This window comes from Lampetra planeri, unplaced genomic scaffold (genome assembly GCF_965212315.1).
Source record: "Lampetra planeri unplaced genomic scaffold, kcLamPlan1.2.h2 scaffold_2123, whole genome shotgun sequence".
NCBI classification, from domain to species: domain Eukaryota; kingdom Metazoa; phylum Chordata; class Hyperoartia; order Petromyzontiformes; family Petromyzontidae; genus Lampetra; species Lampetra planeri.
In genome coordinates, this window is record NW_027614887.1 from 1 (window position 1) to 17,552 (window position 17,552).

General features: G+C 46.0%; 2 protein-coding genes across 2 annotated transcripts; one reads left to right on the plus strand and one right to left on the minus strand.

Annotated features, from left to right (window-relative positions):
• Positions 1-37: 37 nt before the first annotated feature.
• Positions 38-6,380, minus strand: LOC144740409 (tRNA (guanine-N(7)-)-methyltransferase-like). Its single transcript, XM_078623262.1, has 5 exons — positions 6,301-6,380; positions 5,166-5,293; positions 4,903-5,087; positions 830-947; positions 38-159 (listed from the first exon to the last, which is right to left on the minus strand). The coding sequence occupies exons 1-5, from the start codon at positions 6,378-6,380 to the stop codon at positions 38-40; spliced, it is 633 nt and encodes a 210-aa protein (XP_078479388.1).
• Positions 6,381-11,189: 4,809 nt separating this feature from the next.
• Positions 11,190-15,850, plus strand: LOC144740411 (cyclin-dependent kinase 4-like). Its single transcript, XM_078623263.1, is given in 8 exon segments — positions 11,190-11,217; positions 11,220-11,406; positions 11,956-12,091; positions 12,407-12,574; positions 13,224-13,333; positions 14,847-14,897; positions 14,979-15,114; positions 15,749-15,850. Coding segments are annotated over 8 exon segments (918 nt in total).
• Positions 15,851-17,552: the final 1,702 nt, after the last annotated feature.

Consider the following 17,552-nt stretch of genomic DNA (forward strand, 5'->3'; position numbering starts at 1 on the left):
ATGATAACCTCAGCGGCTGAAAAACACGTGAATAAAATTAAAATAAAATAAGTCCACGTACCAGCTCTTCATTGGGGACACGTGTAAACAGTGGATGTTCTGTGAAATGCTTCACCATCCACAGGTGGACTTCCTCTACGTCTGTGATGGTGTACACCAAACCCTGACACACACACACACACACACACACACACACACACACACACACACACAGTTAGAACCCAACCACTGGATATGATCCACAATACAATCTGAGCTTTCTTCTCGACTGATCCGTTTTATTTCTGACCCAGTCAGCGGTTGTTGGAGGATTTCGTCACCTCCAAAGAGCAACGAACGCTCTAGGCAGGTAAAAATAACCTGCAGACAGCACAGAGGTTAGTGGTCCCCCCCTCTCGGGATCACTGAGGTTTACTTTGGACACTCAGCTGATAGTGTTACTAGAACAACTCTTTCATAGAAATCTCAGTGATGGCGCGTGAACGCACGTACGACTTTCATGCACAGAAGTGAGAGTCAGAGAGAGCCTGGGAGAGTCGGTGTGGGGGGGTGAGAGAGTCTGAGAGGGTCAGTGTGAGTCTGAGAGAGTCAGAGTCTGTGAGAGCCTGAAAGAGTCGGTGTGGGGGGTGAGAGAGTCTGAGAGGGTCAGAGGGACACACACACACAGACACACACACGTTACTCAATGGTATTTCAGTGAACTGATTGATTGGTCCACACTGCAGCTGATGACATGACGAACCAATGGGCTGACTGAAGGAATATGAGACCAGTGTGTGTGTGTGTGTGTGTGTGTGTGTGTGTGTGTGTGTGTGTGTGCGCGCGCACGTACCCCCGACCCTCAGTGTGTACGCGTACTCGGCCAGGAGCGTGGGACTGATGATCCTCCACTTGTGTTTGGTCTTCTTGAAGTGAGGGTCAGGAAAGAGGAAGAACATCTTACTGAGCTGGAAGACGAGGGAACGTGGTCAGAACCGCACGCACACAAGCACCAAAACAAACATACACACACAAAAAAGCAAACACATGCACACACCACACACGCAAGCATGCACACGTTCACGCACACAAACTCTCTTTCACGCACACCTGTCTCCGACACACACACACACACACACACAGAAGACACACGTTTACACAACCCCGCCCTCCCACCCCCCACGCACACACACACACACACACCCTATTTTTAGCCCCATCCTCCTCCTCTCGGTCCAAACATGAATGAAACGTTCCCACATAATAATCTGTGGTTGGTTTTCTAGTGCAGAAAAACTGGAATTTCCCTCCTTAAACTGTTTTCCATAACCCCCCCCCCCACACACACACACACACACACACACCCTGTCTCTGACATGTCGTACAAGTGCAGGCTCCGTCGACATGAGTCTGGCTGAGACATTAAAAACCGCCGAAGTCGCCTTTTATTAGTGCAAATAAAAAAAAAACGTCAGGTAGACGAGATGTTGGAGACAATCAGAGCTGACTGCTGCCACCTCGGGGGGGTGCGTGCACACATGGAAAATGGAAAAAAAACTGAACACGCTGAATTATTTTGTGGTTTTCAAATGTAAAAGGGGGGAAACATTGTTTCTTTGAAACCTGCTGTTTCATCACGTCGGTGATCGTGCGCCGACTTTAGGTGGGGGCTGTTTGGTGGAGGTCGGTGCTGTGTCGGTGCTTTTCCAGTTGTTTTTTAGGTTTCCCAGCTGCAGTTCAAACGTGCGAGGTGGAACAGAATCCACCGTCCAGAATCCTCCGTCGACCATCGCGATCCCCGTTTGCTTTACAGCGGCTCGGGGCATGCGAGGTGAAGCTTTTGTCCCCGGGCACCTCATTTAGCCCCGGTACAATGAGCCCACTGTGTAATCTACTGCAGGTTTCAACAAGTCACAGATTACCGCGGCTAATTGGAGCGGATGAAAGGTGTCTTTAAACTCAGCTGATGCCTTTGCGTGTCAGTCAAGGACCCCATTGTTGTGAAATCCTGGGTTTATTGACCAATCCCTATCGATTAATTCAGTCCATATGTTAAACCTGAAGTAATTCTCTGAGGCGCAAACGTTCGGCCCGTGTCGTCGTATCACCTCGGCAGCGCCGGGACAGAATGTCAGCGTTCACTTAAGCTCTTTAAAAGTGCAGCTTTAAGCTGCTCAGAGGTCCCGGCGCGTGGACACGTCGCGTTCATGAGGTTTGTCCACGTCTCACTTCAACATAGGTGAAAAACCCTACAGACGTCATACCCTACAGAGTATCCACGTCATACCCTACAGAGTATCCACGTCATACCCTACAGAGTATCCACGTCATAACCCTACAGAGTATCCACGTCATACCCTACAGACGTCATACCCTACAGAGTATCCACGTCATACCCTACAGAGTATCCACGTCATACCCTACAGAGTATCCACGTCATACCCTACAGACGTCATACCCTACAGAGTATCCACGTCATACCCTACAGAGTATCACGTCATACCCTACAGACGTCATACCCTACAGAGTATCCACGTCATACCCTACAGAATATCCACGTCATACCCTACAGAGTATCCACGTCATACCCTACAGAGTATCCACGTCATACCCTACAGAGTATCCATGTCATACCCTACAGAGTATCCACGTCATACCCTACAGACGTCATACCCTACAGAGTATCCACGTCATACCCTACAGAGTATCCACGTCATACCCTACAGAGTATCCACGTCATCCACGTCATACCCTACAGAGTATCCACGTCATACCCTACAGACGTCATACCCTACAGAGTATCCACGTCATACCCTACAGAGTATCCACGTCATACCCTACAGACGTCATACCCTACAGAGTATCCACGTCATACCCTACAGAGTATCCACGTCATACCCTACAGACGTCATACCCTACAGAGTATCCACGTCATACCCTACAGAATACCACGTCATACCCTACAGAGTATCCACGTCATACCCTACAGAGTATCCACGTCATACCCTACAGAGTATCCACGTCATACCCTACAGAGTATCCACGTCATACCCTACAGACGTCATACCCCTACAGAGTATCCACGTCATACCCTACAGAGTATCCACGTCATACCCTACAGAGTATCCACGTCATACCCTACAGAGTATCCACGTCATACCCTACAGACGTCATACCCTACAGAGTATCCACGTCATACCCTACAGAGTATCCCGTCATACCCTACAGACGTCATATACCCTACAGAGTATCCACGTCATACCCTACAGAATATCCACGTCATACCCTACAGAGTATCCATCATACCCCTAACCGTCATACCCTACAGAGTATCACGTCATACCCTACAGAGTATCCACCGTCTACCCCTACAGACCCGTCATACCCTACAGAGTATCCACGTCATACCCTACAGACGTCATAACCCTACAGAGTATCCACGTCATACCCTACAGAGTATCCACGTCATACCCTACAGACGTCATACCCTACAGAGTATCCACGTCATACCCTACAGACGTCATACCCTACAGAGTATCCACGTCATACCCTACAGAGTATCCACGTCATACCCTACAGACGTCATACCCTACAGAGTATCCACGTCATACCCTACAGAGTATCCACGTCATACCCTACAGACGTCATACCCTACAGAATATCCACGTCATACCCTACAGAGTATCCACGTCATACCCTACAGAGTATCCACGTCATACCCTACAGACGTCTATACCCTACAGAATATCCACGTCATACCCTACAGGCGTCATACCCTACAGAATATCCATGTCATACCCTACAGAATATCCACGTCATACCCTACAGAGTATCCACGTCATACCCTACAGACGTCATACCCTACAGAATATCCACGTCATACCCTACAGAGTATCCACGTCATACCCTACAGAGTATCCACGTCATACCCTACAGACGTCATACCCTACAGAGTATCCACTTCATACCCTATGCTGTCCCCTACGTCGTATCCTACGGCGTCCCCTATGTCGTAACCTACTTCGTCCCTACGGCTGACCCTAGATTGTACCCTATGGCACACCCTACATTCTATCCTACGTGTCCCCTACATTGTATCCTACGTCATACCCTACATCATCCCCTAGTCATACCTTACGTTGTATCTTACGGCGTCCCCTACACATGCGCTACATTGTCCCCTACGTTGTCTCCTGCGTCCCCTACTTCATACCCCACATCATATCCTACACTGACCCTACATTGTACCCTACATCATACGGCGCACCCAACATTACGTTACACTTACGTTGTATACTACGTCATACCCTATGTTGTCCCTACGTCGTCTCCTACATCGTACGCTATGGCTGACCCTATACTGTATCCTACGGCATACCCTACGGCGCACCCTACATTGTATCCTATGTTGTGCCCTACGTTGTCTCCTACGTTGTACACTACGGTGTACCTACAGCGTATCCTACGTCGTACCCTTTGCCGTAGGAATGCTGTAGATTTTGGGCTGTAACATTCTGGGTTTGTTTTCCTCTACGATCAAAAAAAAGGAAAATTCTTACATTTTTGTGAAACGTGTATTTTATTGCTTCAACCTTTTTCCCTTTTTACTGTTTTTCACATTAGCCAGTCCAGACATCGGCGCTTTGCACTGACCCATCTGCACAGGTTGCTATGGTAACGACGCAGGCGTCAGTACGGGCGACGGTCGAAAGCACCAGGGGACGTTTGATGGCCTCTGTGAGCCAGTAGCATAGTGTCCCGTTGGCGAAGGATTCGTTTGAAACATCAAATCTTTTGGGGTGAAACAAAGTGTACTGGGCCACTGAACAATTTGGTGAACGAATCTTTTCACTGAACAGAGTCTAATGATTCAGCACACCTGACAGGACTGTTTGCCCCAGGAGGCTGCAGACACCAACCGACCTGTCCTTTGGAGAAGAAGTTGGGGAGGTACTTCATGGCGTTGCTCCTGATACAGGCGATGTTCTGGTAACGTCCGGGAGCAGACGCACGCAGCGACTTGATCCGGTCCTGGACATAATCGGACACTTTGACCCGAATCTCCAGCCCCAGCATGAGCTTGTCGGGGAACAGCGGAGACAACTCCACTGAGAGACGTCGAGAAACAGAAGAACGAATGAAGCCAGTGAAAGGAGTACGAGCGGCGCGGCCGGTGACAGACGTACCCAGAAGTCCTCCGTATCCACAGCCGATGTCTGCAAACTCCACCTGTGGGGTCCCGCCGTCGGACGGCTGCTGGGTGAGGACGTCTGGGTACAGAGAGGACCAGTCCATCTGCTCCGGACACACGGGGCTGAAAGACGAGAGAGTCACTGAGTCTGGAACTACAGCTGAAGGACAGGGAAAAAGAAGAAGAAGACAGGACAACAGTGTTGCAGCGGTCGGGTATTAGAAGACAACGAGTGCAGTGACTGGGACTCATCCATCCTTCAACCCCGTCGACGTGTTTCCTGGAATATGATGCGTACTTCATCAGAATGATGAAGAAACGTTTATGACCCAGAGCGTGAAGCCTGATCCGTATTGTTATTTTGTTGTTTATTTATGAGAAATCTTTTTTCTAAATAAATCAATTTGAATTGTGGTGCGCATGCGTGCGTCAAACAGAACTAGTTTTAATTTCAAGACACATACTCATTTAAACTCAGGCTTTAATCACTTTTTCAGACATATATACTGATATTTTCTTTTTATTTAGAAGGGCAGCATATTTGAGCTGGTCTTAAATTGGTGAATAAAATGCATTAACAACGTAATTAAATCATCTTTTCTAATTACTCATGAAGAGTTAAAGATATTATAATATTAAAAATAAACTATAAACAAAACAAACTATTCTTCTAAATTCATTTCAATCTGTCTTATCTGTCTCACAAATATCTGATTATTTGTGTGTTTTCTTCTTGATAATTGATCATTTTTTTTATTTTAACGCTGAATGAATATTGTACATCTGACTTTTGAACAATAAATCTTATTATATGATATTATATGTAAAAGTGTAAACGTGTGCTTGTCGTAAAGCGTTCGGTTGCGTTCTGAGATCTGTTTTTTGCTGATTTTTGCTGACAAAGTCAGCAGGAAAAAAATCTCGCATCATGTTCCTGAAACAGATTGGGTACCAAGAACAGATGACACATATACACACACACACACACACACACACACACATATACACACACACATAGATGGCAAACACACACATGCATATAGATGACATACACTCACTCACTGTCACACACACACACACACACACTCTCTCTCTCTCTCTCTCTCTCACTCACTCACTCACTCACTCACTAGTCGAACGTGTGATGGGCCATGGGGTTGGAATGAGCTCTCTGACGATAATATCGTTTCTGCGGCATCGCCGCGCTCATGTCGGCTTCAGAAAGAGACATTTCCTCCGGGGTTAGGGGTAGGGTTATGTTCCGTCGGATCTCTTCAGAGACACAGAAACACCGACCGGCCGACTCACGTTGGTCCGGAGTTGACTGCAGAGAGTCGCGCCGGTTTTACGTCATCACTGAGCGCCTGCTCCGGGTTGCCAGGTTGTTTGCTTTTTCCCGCCATTATTTTTCTTTTCCCATTCAATGAGGTGATCTGCATCAAAACTGTGGAAAACCACGATGGCAAATTACTAAACAGAAATAGACAACTAAATTCAGATGAACACCTTTGTTGTGTGGTATGTTACAAAGTGTGTCATTTGTAATGTCTGAGTTATCCTGTTAAAAACAGTTGGAATAGATCAGATTATGTCCTTTATACTCTGTTTTGAACTTTAACCTGAACCAAAAAACACATAAATGACCTTATTTTGAAGTTTTATTGGTCCTGATGTTAGAAAACAGGATCACATTAACTCGGCCGCCATCATGTTCAGCCTCCACCACAGAGACTGATGCCGTCATGGATGTTAAAACTCCCTACTGACTACTACTACTACTACTCCCTACTAACAGAATTGGAAGAGTTCATCTCAACGCGACCAACCACGGTCACCGCTGGAACTGATGGGGTCACATAAGGCCTCTTGCTTTGTCCTGGATCAGCACTTTCCACTAGATGACTGCCTGCCAGCGCTTTAAGATCCAGTAAACAGACGCTCCTTCAAGGATTAGAAGGTCTGTGAAATTAAGGACAAAGGAGGGCAGACCAGGAAACAGAGTTACGACATGTTGTTTGTTCAACTAGAATCAGGAAACACTACATAAAAAACACCTCCTCAACGCTAAAGAGACTGAATGTACTTAACCTGTTTGTTGATGTTCTGCAGTTGGATTACCGAAACATACGTAAACTATTTAAGCATTGAGTAATCGGCTCGTTGAACGGATCGCGTTGAAAACACAACGGGTTCTCCAGCAGAGAATCCGACCACATGAAGTTTTAACAGACAAAAGACAGAATGTCCTTTTTGTTGTTGTTATGAGATGTTGGGGAGAATAGACTGGAGGTCAAAGGGCGGGGCAATGACACCTCGCCCAGACGCAAACCTGAGGGTGGCATGTTCGAATTTCTTCACCCTGTGACCAGGTTTATATAAAAAAGTGTTTTCAGGCCATGCTTTATGTCAACATGAATTGAAAACGACAGCTGAGTTCTCATTTCAGGGTGAACAAACTCAAAAAGGCCCCAGGGAGAGGATGATGATAACAGACTAGGAGGAGACAGTTCGGACGGAGTGTATTGTGTTCATATATTACTGATTTTTGCTGGCATTTTTCAATAAGGTTTTTTTGTTGGGGGGGGGGGTGAAATCAACAGATTGTGTCATGTCTGTCAGCGGCTACATGTCACGAGAACAAAAGTCAACGTCTCGATGATGTCAACTTCGTCAAAGTTGACCCCCCCGTTTTTCGCCGGGGGGGTGAAGAGGATCGTCTGAGCTCCAGCGGACTATCGGGTGTCCCCACAAGTTATCGATATGGTGTTCCTCTCCAGGTCGTCTAAGGAGGGGTGCACTGTCCCATGTTGGAAACGGAGCAGGTAAAAGCCCCCGTGCTGCTCAGTCGTGGGAATAGACGTTGTCGTGCAGCCTGAGGGATATGGTGGAACCTAATGCTCTTTACTTACAGACAACACTCACCTGTGACACAACACCTTCTCATTGGTCATTTTCATTCCAGGAAAAACACAAAGCAGTAACCAAGGCTGCCTCCACAGTGACCTCTGCTGGACAAGAATGCTTAGTGGACTCTGGGCTCAGAATTCCAAAAAAATCATTTTGCCAGCGTCTGTCTGTCCGGGAACAAAAATCAGTAAATGCAAAAGAAACGGATGAAAGATGAAATCATATCTTGGCTGTGTTCCGGAACCATCTGGATCCAGGAATTTTTGAGGTCCAAGGGAGCACGACAGGTGATTCTGGTGATTTGGGTTTTTGGTGTGAGGATCATCTCCGTATTCGGCACAGTTGCCAAAAATACTGCCGTCACAGAAGCATGATAAAATAATTAAACGTAAGAAAGTAAAAGTGTACAAATGTTACATGAAAATTAAAAATAAAATTGAAGTTAAACCAATTAATTTCTCTTAATTAATTAAGAGAAGATAAGTAAAACAAACAGCAACAACTGCAATACACTTTTAATGAATTCATACTTTTTTTTCCAGTCTGCACTGATGTTGCTGTATTGAAGCTGGTCAAAGGTTAAATGCAGCACGTTGCTACAACAACCTGACTGAGAACCTTCACAGACGCCCAGTTAAGGTCAAAACTTTTGAATATTTACCTAAAATACTGCAGAGTTTGCAATAGTCATAAAATGTCCTATGGCAAATCCTTCTCTCTCTCTCTCTCTCTCTCACACACACACACACACACACACACACACACACACACACACACACACACACACACACACACACACACACACAACACACACACACACACTCACTCACTCACCAGTCCACCATGTGATGGGCCATGGGGTTGGAGTGAGCTCTCTGGCGATAATATCGTTTCTATAGTAAAATCATTCATCAACGATATCGCCTCATTTTGGTACAGAACTGAGATGTAAATTAAATCATGAATCTGGTGAAGCATTTTAAGACTTATATTTTTGCCCAAACATACTTTATGCATTTTCATCGAGTTTATGACAATAAGACAAAAAGTGGTTCCTAATATTTTTGTTTAGCTAGACCTTTGGGTTTACATGAACACAAAGCTTTTATGGTTTAAATTGAGTCAAAGACAGTGAGACAAAAAGTTGTGTCGAGCATTTTTCTCACTTTTAACACTTTTATACGTTTAGCTGAACTGGATTGCAACTCTGAATGACTTAATCGAAACATTGAAAAACTCAGCAAACAGTGTTGTTGCTAATAGTTTTGTCCCACACGTTTTTATGGGTTTAGTATAGTTTAGTTTAGCATTCAGACAGTTGTTCCTAATATTCGTCCATGTTCTGACGACTAATGATGATGATGACTGGTCGACTAGTCGATCATCGAAGCGAGAAAGAAGCAACAACTTGAAAGACTGAACTTTCAGCTCCGCCTCCGCCAGGACTCTGTGAAGCAACAGGAAGTGACAATCCCCCAAAAAGAAACCAGGCTGGAGGAAGAAAGACAAGACGAAGAGGAAGAAAAGAACCGAGGCCGAAATCACACCCGCGGACTCGTTCGTCTCCGGGCTGCGACCTCCACCTGGAAGCCGCCGGCAGCTCTTCATACGTGGCACCGAGCAGCAGCATGTCGTCGGCGTAGAACCGACCGAGAGGAAGCGAAGCTGCCTCCGGACAAACCAGTCGTAAGTTTAAGTGTCTCAAAGTGTTCGCGGACTTCAGTCGGACGGTAACGGGACCAGGCGTGGCGGAGGGATTCGTCTGCCGTCCCTCCGCCACGTCGGTGATCCGGGCAGCGGGGGAGGAGAGGCGAGTTGAGGCCGACCACCGCGGCTTCTTTTTCCGGCCACTCGGGTTAACAAAGGGGCGCTATGGAGGAAGCACCACGTGTCGGGCTCTCCGGCTGTGCTGGTTCTCTGCCTCCAGAGCCCCGGCTGGATGGGCGCCGATCACCGGGCCCCGATGGATGCCCGCTGGCTTGGGTGGGGGACAGTGTGGGACACCAGTGACACCTGGAGGTGTCCTCTGGCCCCTGAGGGTCATGGCACTTTGTGAAGAACGTCTCATACACGATAGGCGATATTTTTGACGATATATCGGAACCTTGGGCCGGTGTTCTCTGAACCCAACTGTAGAACACCTGGATGCTGCCTCATGTGTGAAAAGTTTCAAAAAACAACAGAGATAAAGTAGAATACGCATGTGTCCAATGATCTGTGCTATAGTAGTCGTTCCTGAATGTTTCCCATTGTTTCAAACTTTCGCTGAATCTGCGAAACTGTCAGGCCAGGGTCTGAACCGCCAAGTATTTCCAAGTGACATGTTTGTGGTTTGTCAGACAGACAAGGACGAGATGTCACTCGTTTGTTTTTTTTTAACCCTTAAACACCAACGGTGTCACTGCAGATCCTTTCGTGTTGGCATACCTTTGGAGTACTGCAATTATTCTACGCAGAAAACGTCAAACGGTTGTTGAAAGCTGAGAAGTCGCACGTCACAGGCAAGTCCCGCCATTACGGTAATGACTCACCGGCTTCCAGCAACACAGCGAATGGGATTACCGTAATGACTGCAACATGGCTGTTCTCGGATTTCAGTAACCATTGATGTTTTCTACGCAAACAGTCATGGAATTGCCGTAGTCCAGCGTACGTACGCTAGCGTGAATGCAGTGCGGGGCATATATACTTTATTAATCCATTAGTCCATTATTATCCACTATTATTTAATGAACTAAATTATTGATTATAATCTAATACACAGACGATGTCATTGTCTGTGTGCTTACTGCAACTTGTTCATGTGCTGCTGTGCGTTTTGTCACTCTGTGCCGCAGAAAAGCTGTAAAAACCTCCCGATTTCCTTCTCTGCCCTTTACTGTGCTCCGCTCGCACACAGGTCCACAAACCCGTTGAACCTATTGTCACGTCCAAATGTCACCGTCACCTTTTGTAAACACGGCTGAGATCTGACTGAACACCGGTGATCTCAGGGGTTTTGTGCCATCGTTGGGTTCGATCGGGGCGGTTCCTCTCTCCTGAGGCGGAGAGCGTCGACCGATGCGGGAGAAAGCCCACAAAGTCGCTTCTGTGTCTTTCAGAGCGTTCGGCCATGGCCCACAGCACCAGCGTCCAGTATGAGCGACTGCAGAGATCGGAGGCGGAGCTTACGGGACCGTGTACAAAGCCCGGGACACGGAGAGCGGGCAGTTCGTGGCTCTGAAGAGTGTGCGCGTCCAGACGGACCAGAACGGCCTCCCGATCTCCACCGTCAGAGAGGTGGCGCTGCTGAAGCGGCTGGAGCAGTTCGACCACCCCAACGTGGTCAGGTAGGGCTGTCGGAGAGCCGCCGAGTTCACGTGATTTACTACGGAGACGGGGGCAATGTCTCACGACAGCGTAACATTGTGTGTGATGACTAGGATCAGACTAGGAACAGACGTCCCTAGTTTCAGACTAGAGTTGTAGCCACCGAAGCTAACGTCTGCACTAGATACCAGATTCTACTAGCTACAATACAAGCTAACATCCACGCTAACGTATGAGCTAAAATACAAGCGAACATCCACGCTAACGTATGAGCCAACGTCTGCGCCTACGTACGAGCTAATGTCCTCGCTCACGTACCAACTAAAGTCCCCCTGACGTGCGAGCTGACCTATGAGCTAATGTCTGTGCTAATACATGAGCTCAAATAGAAGCTAACATCCACGCTGACGTAGGAGGTGACGTCCACGTCATGGGGCCGATCCTCCGTCCCTGTTGGTACGTGGGGAAGGTACCACTCCATTATCCCAAACCAGTGTGCGTCGCCGCGGGTTCACAGGAAGTGTGAAGATGTCAAACCTCTCCCACTGGTTTCCTGTGGCCGTGTGCAGGCTGATGGACGTATGCGCCACCCAGCGGTCCGACCAGGAGACCAAAGTCACTCTGGTGTTTGAACACGTGGACCAGGACCTGAAAACGTACCTGGAGCGAGCACCAGCTCCTGGATTGTCTCCTGAGCGCATCAGAGTGAGAAAACAAATGCTTCTTTGCCTTTGTCAGGCCACGTCCACATGGAGACGCTTTGTTGCGTAAACGCACGTTTTTGTACCGTTCATCCAAATGGATCCTGGAAAAAAAATGACAATATGCCACCATCTCGTCCTTCTTTTCCTCTTCTGTTTTTGGGGAGGTGGGGGGGGTTCTAGTGCCCCCTATTTGCCTGGAGTATGAACTACAGTGAGTTGAGTCCAACGGATCCATTTGGATGAAAACGTTTGATGTGATTCTGGTACGTGTGGACGGACTGAACGAAATGTGTCTTACTTGTGCGTGTCTGCTCAGGACCTGATGCGCCAGTTGCTGTGCGGCCTGGCGTTCCTCCACTCGAACTGTGTGATGCACAGAGACCTGAAACCGGAGAACATCCTGGTCACCAGCCAGGGCCAGGTGAAGCTGGCCGACTTCGGACTGGCTCGGATCCACAGCTGCCACATGGCGCTCACTCCTGTGGTACGAGCCGCGCGTCTGCCCTGAGTCCACTGCGGGAATGCCATCTGTTAGCATGCTAATGCTAACACTCGTGTTGAAACGTTCACGTAGTTCCAGTGTGACTGAGATGTTACACAAACACGTTTTAAAGGTTTTAATTCGTTCCTATCAAATCCAGAGCACACCTGTGTCTTCACAACATTAGCTTGAAATGTTATGCTAACCAATGCTAGGCTAACAAAAACACAATGCCAGAACACACGTTGTGTAAATTTGTGATAAGAACAGTTTCTCAGGGTTCTCTGGCGGCTTTGTTGTGCGTTGTTCTTAACGGCACGTCACACCGCACCCGTTGCCGTGGAAATGACAGTCGTTTACTCAGGTTGAACTGGACTGTTGCTGGAAAATTCTGTTACAAGTGGACGCACGTAGTTGGACGTTGCCAGTTGTTGGGCTTGGAACCTTTTGTCAGGACTGGTCGCGGGTCCAAAGCTAGCCCGTTAGCATCCCCAGACTATTTGTTACGTCTGTTAACGCTCATCTGTTCGCATTCCGTGACTGCCGGGACTGATTTGTCCGTACTGGGCTGATGTACCAGCACCATGTTTGGAGGACTCTGATAACGGGAACGCTCTACTTCCCGTACGTCCTCTTTCCCCGTGTCCTCCAGGTGGTGACCCTGTGGTATCGCCCCCCGGAGGTTTTGCTGCAGTCGGGTTACGCCACTCCGGTGGACATCTGGAGCACCGGCTGCATCTTTGCCGAGATGTTCAGACGCAAGTGAGTTGTCAGAACAGTATGTTTTTATATGTGAACAGAGTTTGACCCTTTAACACTGACGGTATCACCGGCGCTACGTTTGTGCTAGCCTACTTTGGAGCACCGTAATGATGTGACTGTTTGCGCCATCGACGACCCCGTTTGCTACCGTAATGACAGCAACTTGTGTGTGAACTCATCTTTGAGGAACTGTTTTTTGATAACGTAAACAGTCCCGTAATTACGGTACTCCAAAGCATGCTAACGGTAACGTGTATCGACAGCGATACCATGTGTGTTTCATTATTATTGTTTTATTGTTATTGTTTTACAGAAAATAGTTAATTTAATCTTCACGTAGTAACGCAGATGATTATTTCATGATCAATATGACAAATATTGATACATATTTCCTGAACAGAAAGTTTACCACTCGTGCTTCAAATCCAGTCCAGTCAACTTTATTTCATATAGCACAACTTTGATAAAGGGAAGGTTTCCAAAGCTGCACAACAGATTAAACCCAGTAAATAAATATCACAAAAGACGCACAAAAAGACATAGTACACAGTCATAACACTAATAAAATTAGATAAATAAAATACACTGCCTGCACAAGATTAAAAAAGGTTGACTATTATTATTTTTATTTTATTGTATTTATTTTACTTATATTTTATTTTATTTTTTATATTTATTTTTACTTTTATTTTACTTTAATACTTTAATTTTGTCTGTTATTTTATTCTATTTTTGTATTATTTGTCTCCAGTATTGATTACAGTTGTTAATAATTCAGTTCCATCGTTACGTGTAGCTAGTGGCTCACAAACACTGATTATTGGTCAGTTTTCATTCCGTGTCATCGGTCTGTTCCTGGTCCAAAATGTAGGTAAGAATACTATATTAGAATATTAGTTCATCATTATTCCATAGTACATCTTTGAGTGTCAGTGCCGTTTGTGGTGACAGCTCGTAGCCCCCCACCCCAGCAATTCAACACCAGCTGCACTCACTGGCTCCATCTAGTGGTTGGAATGAGGTTGTGGTCAAATTGACTGGTGGACCTGACAAATACGTGCATCAAAAAATGGATGAAAAGTAATTAGAGAGATTAAAATTGTATTTTATGCCTCGATTAATAGTAATAATAACAATGATTGTAATAAAAATATCATCAGCTTTATGTGTACAACACTTTTTAAATAGAAAAAAACAATATTGCTAATACATTTTATTTTTAGCTGCTTTTCATGGCACCAAAGGTTGCCGCACAGATAAAGCAAAGTATAGAGAATATTAGAGAATAATATTATTTTTATTATTCTCTAGTATTGGAGAGTAATAAGATACAGTAAAAGATGATGAAGACCACAAAACAGTGATAAAAGGAAAAAAATGGCAACGCAACTAAAAGCTCAATTAAAAGTCATTGTGTAAGATTTGTGGCGACTGGGCGTCATGTTCCTGTTCCAACACTGAGGAGAACGAACCCCTGTCAGTCGACTAACGGCGCCCATGTCCTGTTTGTCAGACCCCTGTTCTGTGGGGAATCCGAAGTGGACCAACTGGGGAAAATCTTTGCGTGAGTATCGAGTTGCTTCCGTCGCCATGACGTCAGGACGAGCCATCTGACTGTGTGTGTGTGTGTGTGTGTGTGTTTCAGAGTCATCGGCCTGCCGCCAGAGGACGAGTGGCCGGCCGACGTGACGCTGTCGAGGAAGAACTTCCCCCCTCTCGTAGCGCGCCCGGTGACAGACTTTGTCCCCGAGATAAATGAGCCGGGGGCTCAACTGCTGCTGGTGAGAACCTGACTGGAGCTTCATTTCTGTTCAGATCGTAACGGACGATCTGAACGGAGTAACGCAGTAACGCAGTATCAAATATTGATCCTGTTGCAGATTATTGAACCTAACTGAACCATGATGCCACGTTCCAACAGAGATCAGTCCGTCGCCATGGCGATATAGCGCCGTGAACTCTGTAGTTGAACATGACGTAACCTCAGAGGACAGAAAGGAGACAAACAAAGAGACAAAACGTCACTACGTCACATTTTTAAAATGTCTAGAAAATAAAATCATGATAAGTGGTGTAATTGTATAAAAATAAATACCATTCCTACATGTGTTATGGGGAACGTAAGCACATGGGAAAGGCTCCAGAGATGGAGACCCCCGTCTCACCTTTTTTGACCACAGGACACGAGTCGAGGGGGGTGGTGTCGCCCCCTGTCACCCTGGTTGAGCTGTCTGAATGTGTAAAATTGTTAAAAAGAAAAAAAATACAAAAAAATTGAGATAATTAATACGAGTCTGAAAAATGAAATCTGAAAATCTAAAAATGACTTTTAATGGATGAACTTAATGGACTGTTAGGAGGAGGAGGCTCAAACAGTGACCCACATCTAACGCCCTGCTCGTCTCTCTCCCGCAGAAAATGCTGACCTTTGACCCCTTCAAACGAATATCGGCCCTGAATGCACTAGATCATCCGTATTTCCGTGACGAGGAGACATTGACTCAGACAAAAAGCTGAAATGACCCCAGTGAGGGATGGTTTGGTTCCCGTTGTCTCCGGGAGCGAAGAGGAGCGAGCTTACGGATCACTGCCCTTGTCTTTTCCCAGATGTGCCGACTTCAACGACACCGCCCGCGTTTTGGATGTTTTCTTTTCGTCTCGTCAGCGGGCGACAGCCGCCGTCGCCTCTGAAGCATCGCTCCTCTCACGTTTGTTTCTGCGTTTTGACGGAAGGACGCGAAGACGCTGATGGTTCTTGTCACGGGCTCAACAAAGTCTGACAGATGTGACGTCTCAGACGGTCGTTTAACTGTATTTGTGCTTCTATTTATCATGCATAAGCAACAATGACAACCTGAGTTGGTGCCACAAACGCGTCTGTCTAATGATTATTAAACACAGTTTGTATTTAAATCATGAAACCTTTGTCTGAAGTAACAAAATACGAAACACGCACATGTAAATCCTTCTTTTACCCTGAAATATAAACAATCTGTTTCTGTTGTGGGACTGAAGAGCTGACCTTCATTTTATGTTTTATGTTTCATGTTTTGTTTTTTGTTTTTTTGGTGTGTGTGTGTTTTCTGTTTTCATCTGAAATCAACCAGCACTGCAATCAGAAATAAACACTTTTACTCACAGTTAAACCTCTTTGCTTTTTAAAATGATTTTATGGAATCAGTTAAAAGAATCAAACATCTGTGTCAGTATTGTAGAAGATTTGCATATATTTGCATGTATTATAGAACCTTGGGTCTGCATTTGATCAGTACTTGCCAGAAACCGAAGTCACTCTGTGGAATTTCCCTTTAAACTTCATAAATCTCTCTGAAGTGATGCCATTACCACCAAACTGATCCTCAGATCAATCTGAATTTACGAGCATGTCGTCCGCAAACGTGTATCCTTTGTAAACCTCAGAATCCCAAATTCCTTGTGCCCAGCAGTGTTTCAAATTATTTTAAATAAAACGGCAACTTGAGATTAACAATACTGTATATTTATTGATACTATTTGTATATTAAAAAAAACAAGGTCAACTAATAAAACCACTAAAAGCAGATAAAATCATCAAAACATCAAATTTGTTTAAAAAAAAAGCTAAAAGTATTAAAATGATTTTTATTATTATTATAGTAAGTATAACAGTGAACAGGGTAAAACATGTTGAACATATATTTTACATGTTTGTACCTCATGTATTTGCCTCAAAGTTCATTCATTTTCAAATCTCATTCTCAACATAGTTTTGAGACTCTCCACGTGGTCCCCCCCCCCCCCCCCCCCCCCCCCCCCCCCCCGAGGATAGAAAATCCGTCATTAAGAGCGGTTTCTGTGTCATTTTTTTCAAACGTCCAGAACTCCTCTGATGTCCTGCACCACCCTTCAAATCAGTCACCAGTCATTCTCCCCCTCAGGACTGTTTAGTTCCGTACTGCACCTCCTCCCAGACATCTTCATGCTCTCGCTCTGTGAAGGGACAGGCTTGCGAGCGAGAGCAGCGTCTGCTCATGAATTCATTTGGAAAGGAGGAGGGAGACAGCCGAGGCACGGGCAGGAGCCAAGCTGGGGGGGGGGTTTTCTTCCCCTCCCTCCTGTCTCTTTTGTAGTGTCGGCACCGATAAAAATCTGATGAATGTGGGCAAGGACCACCGACACCTCCCTACCGGCCTCCCAGAGCAGCATCCAGTGTGGGGCAGGTTGTGCAGCAGGCGAGCAC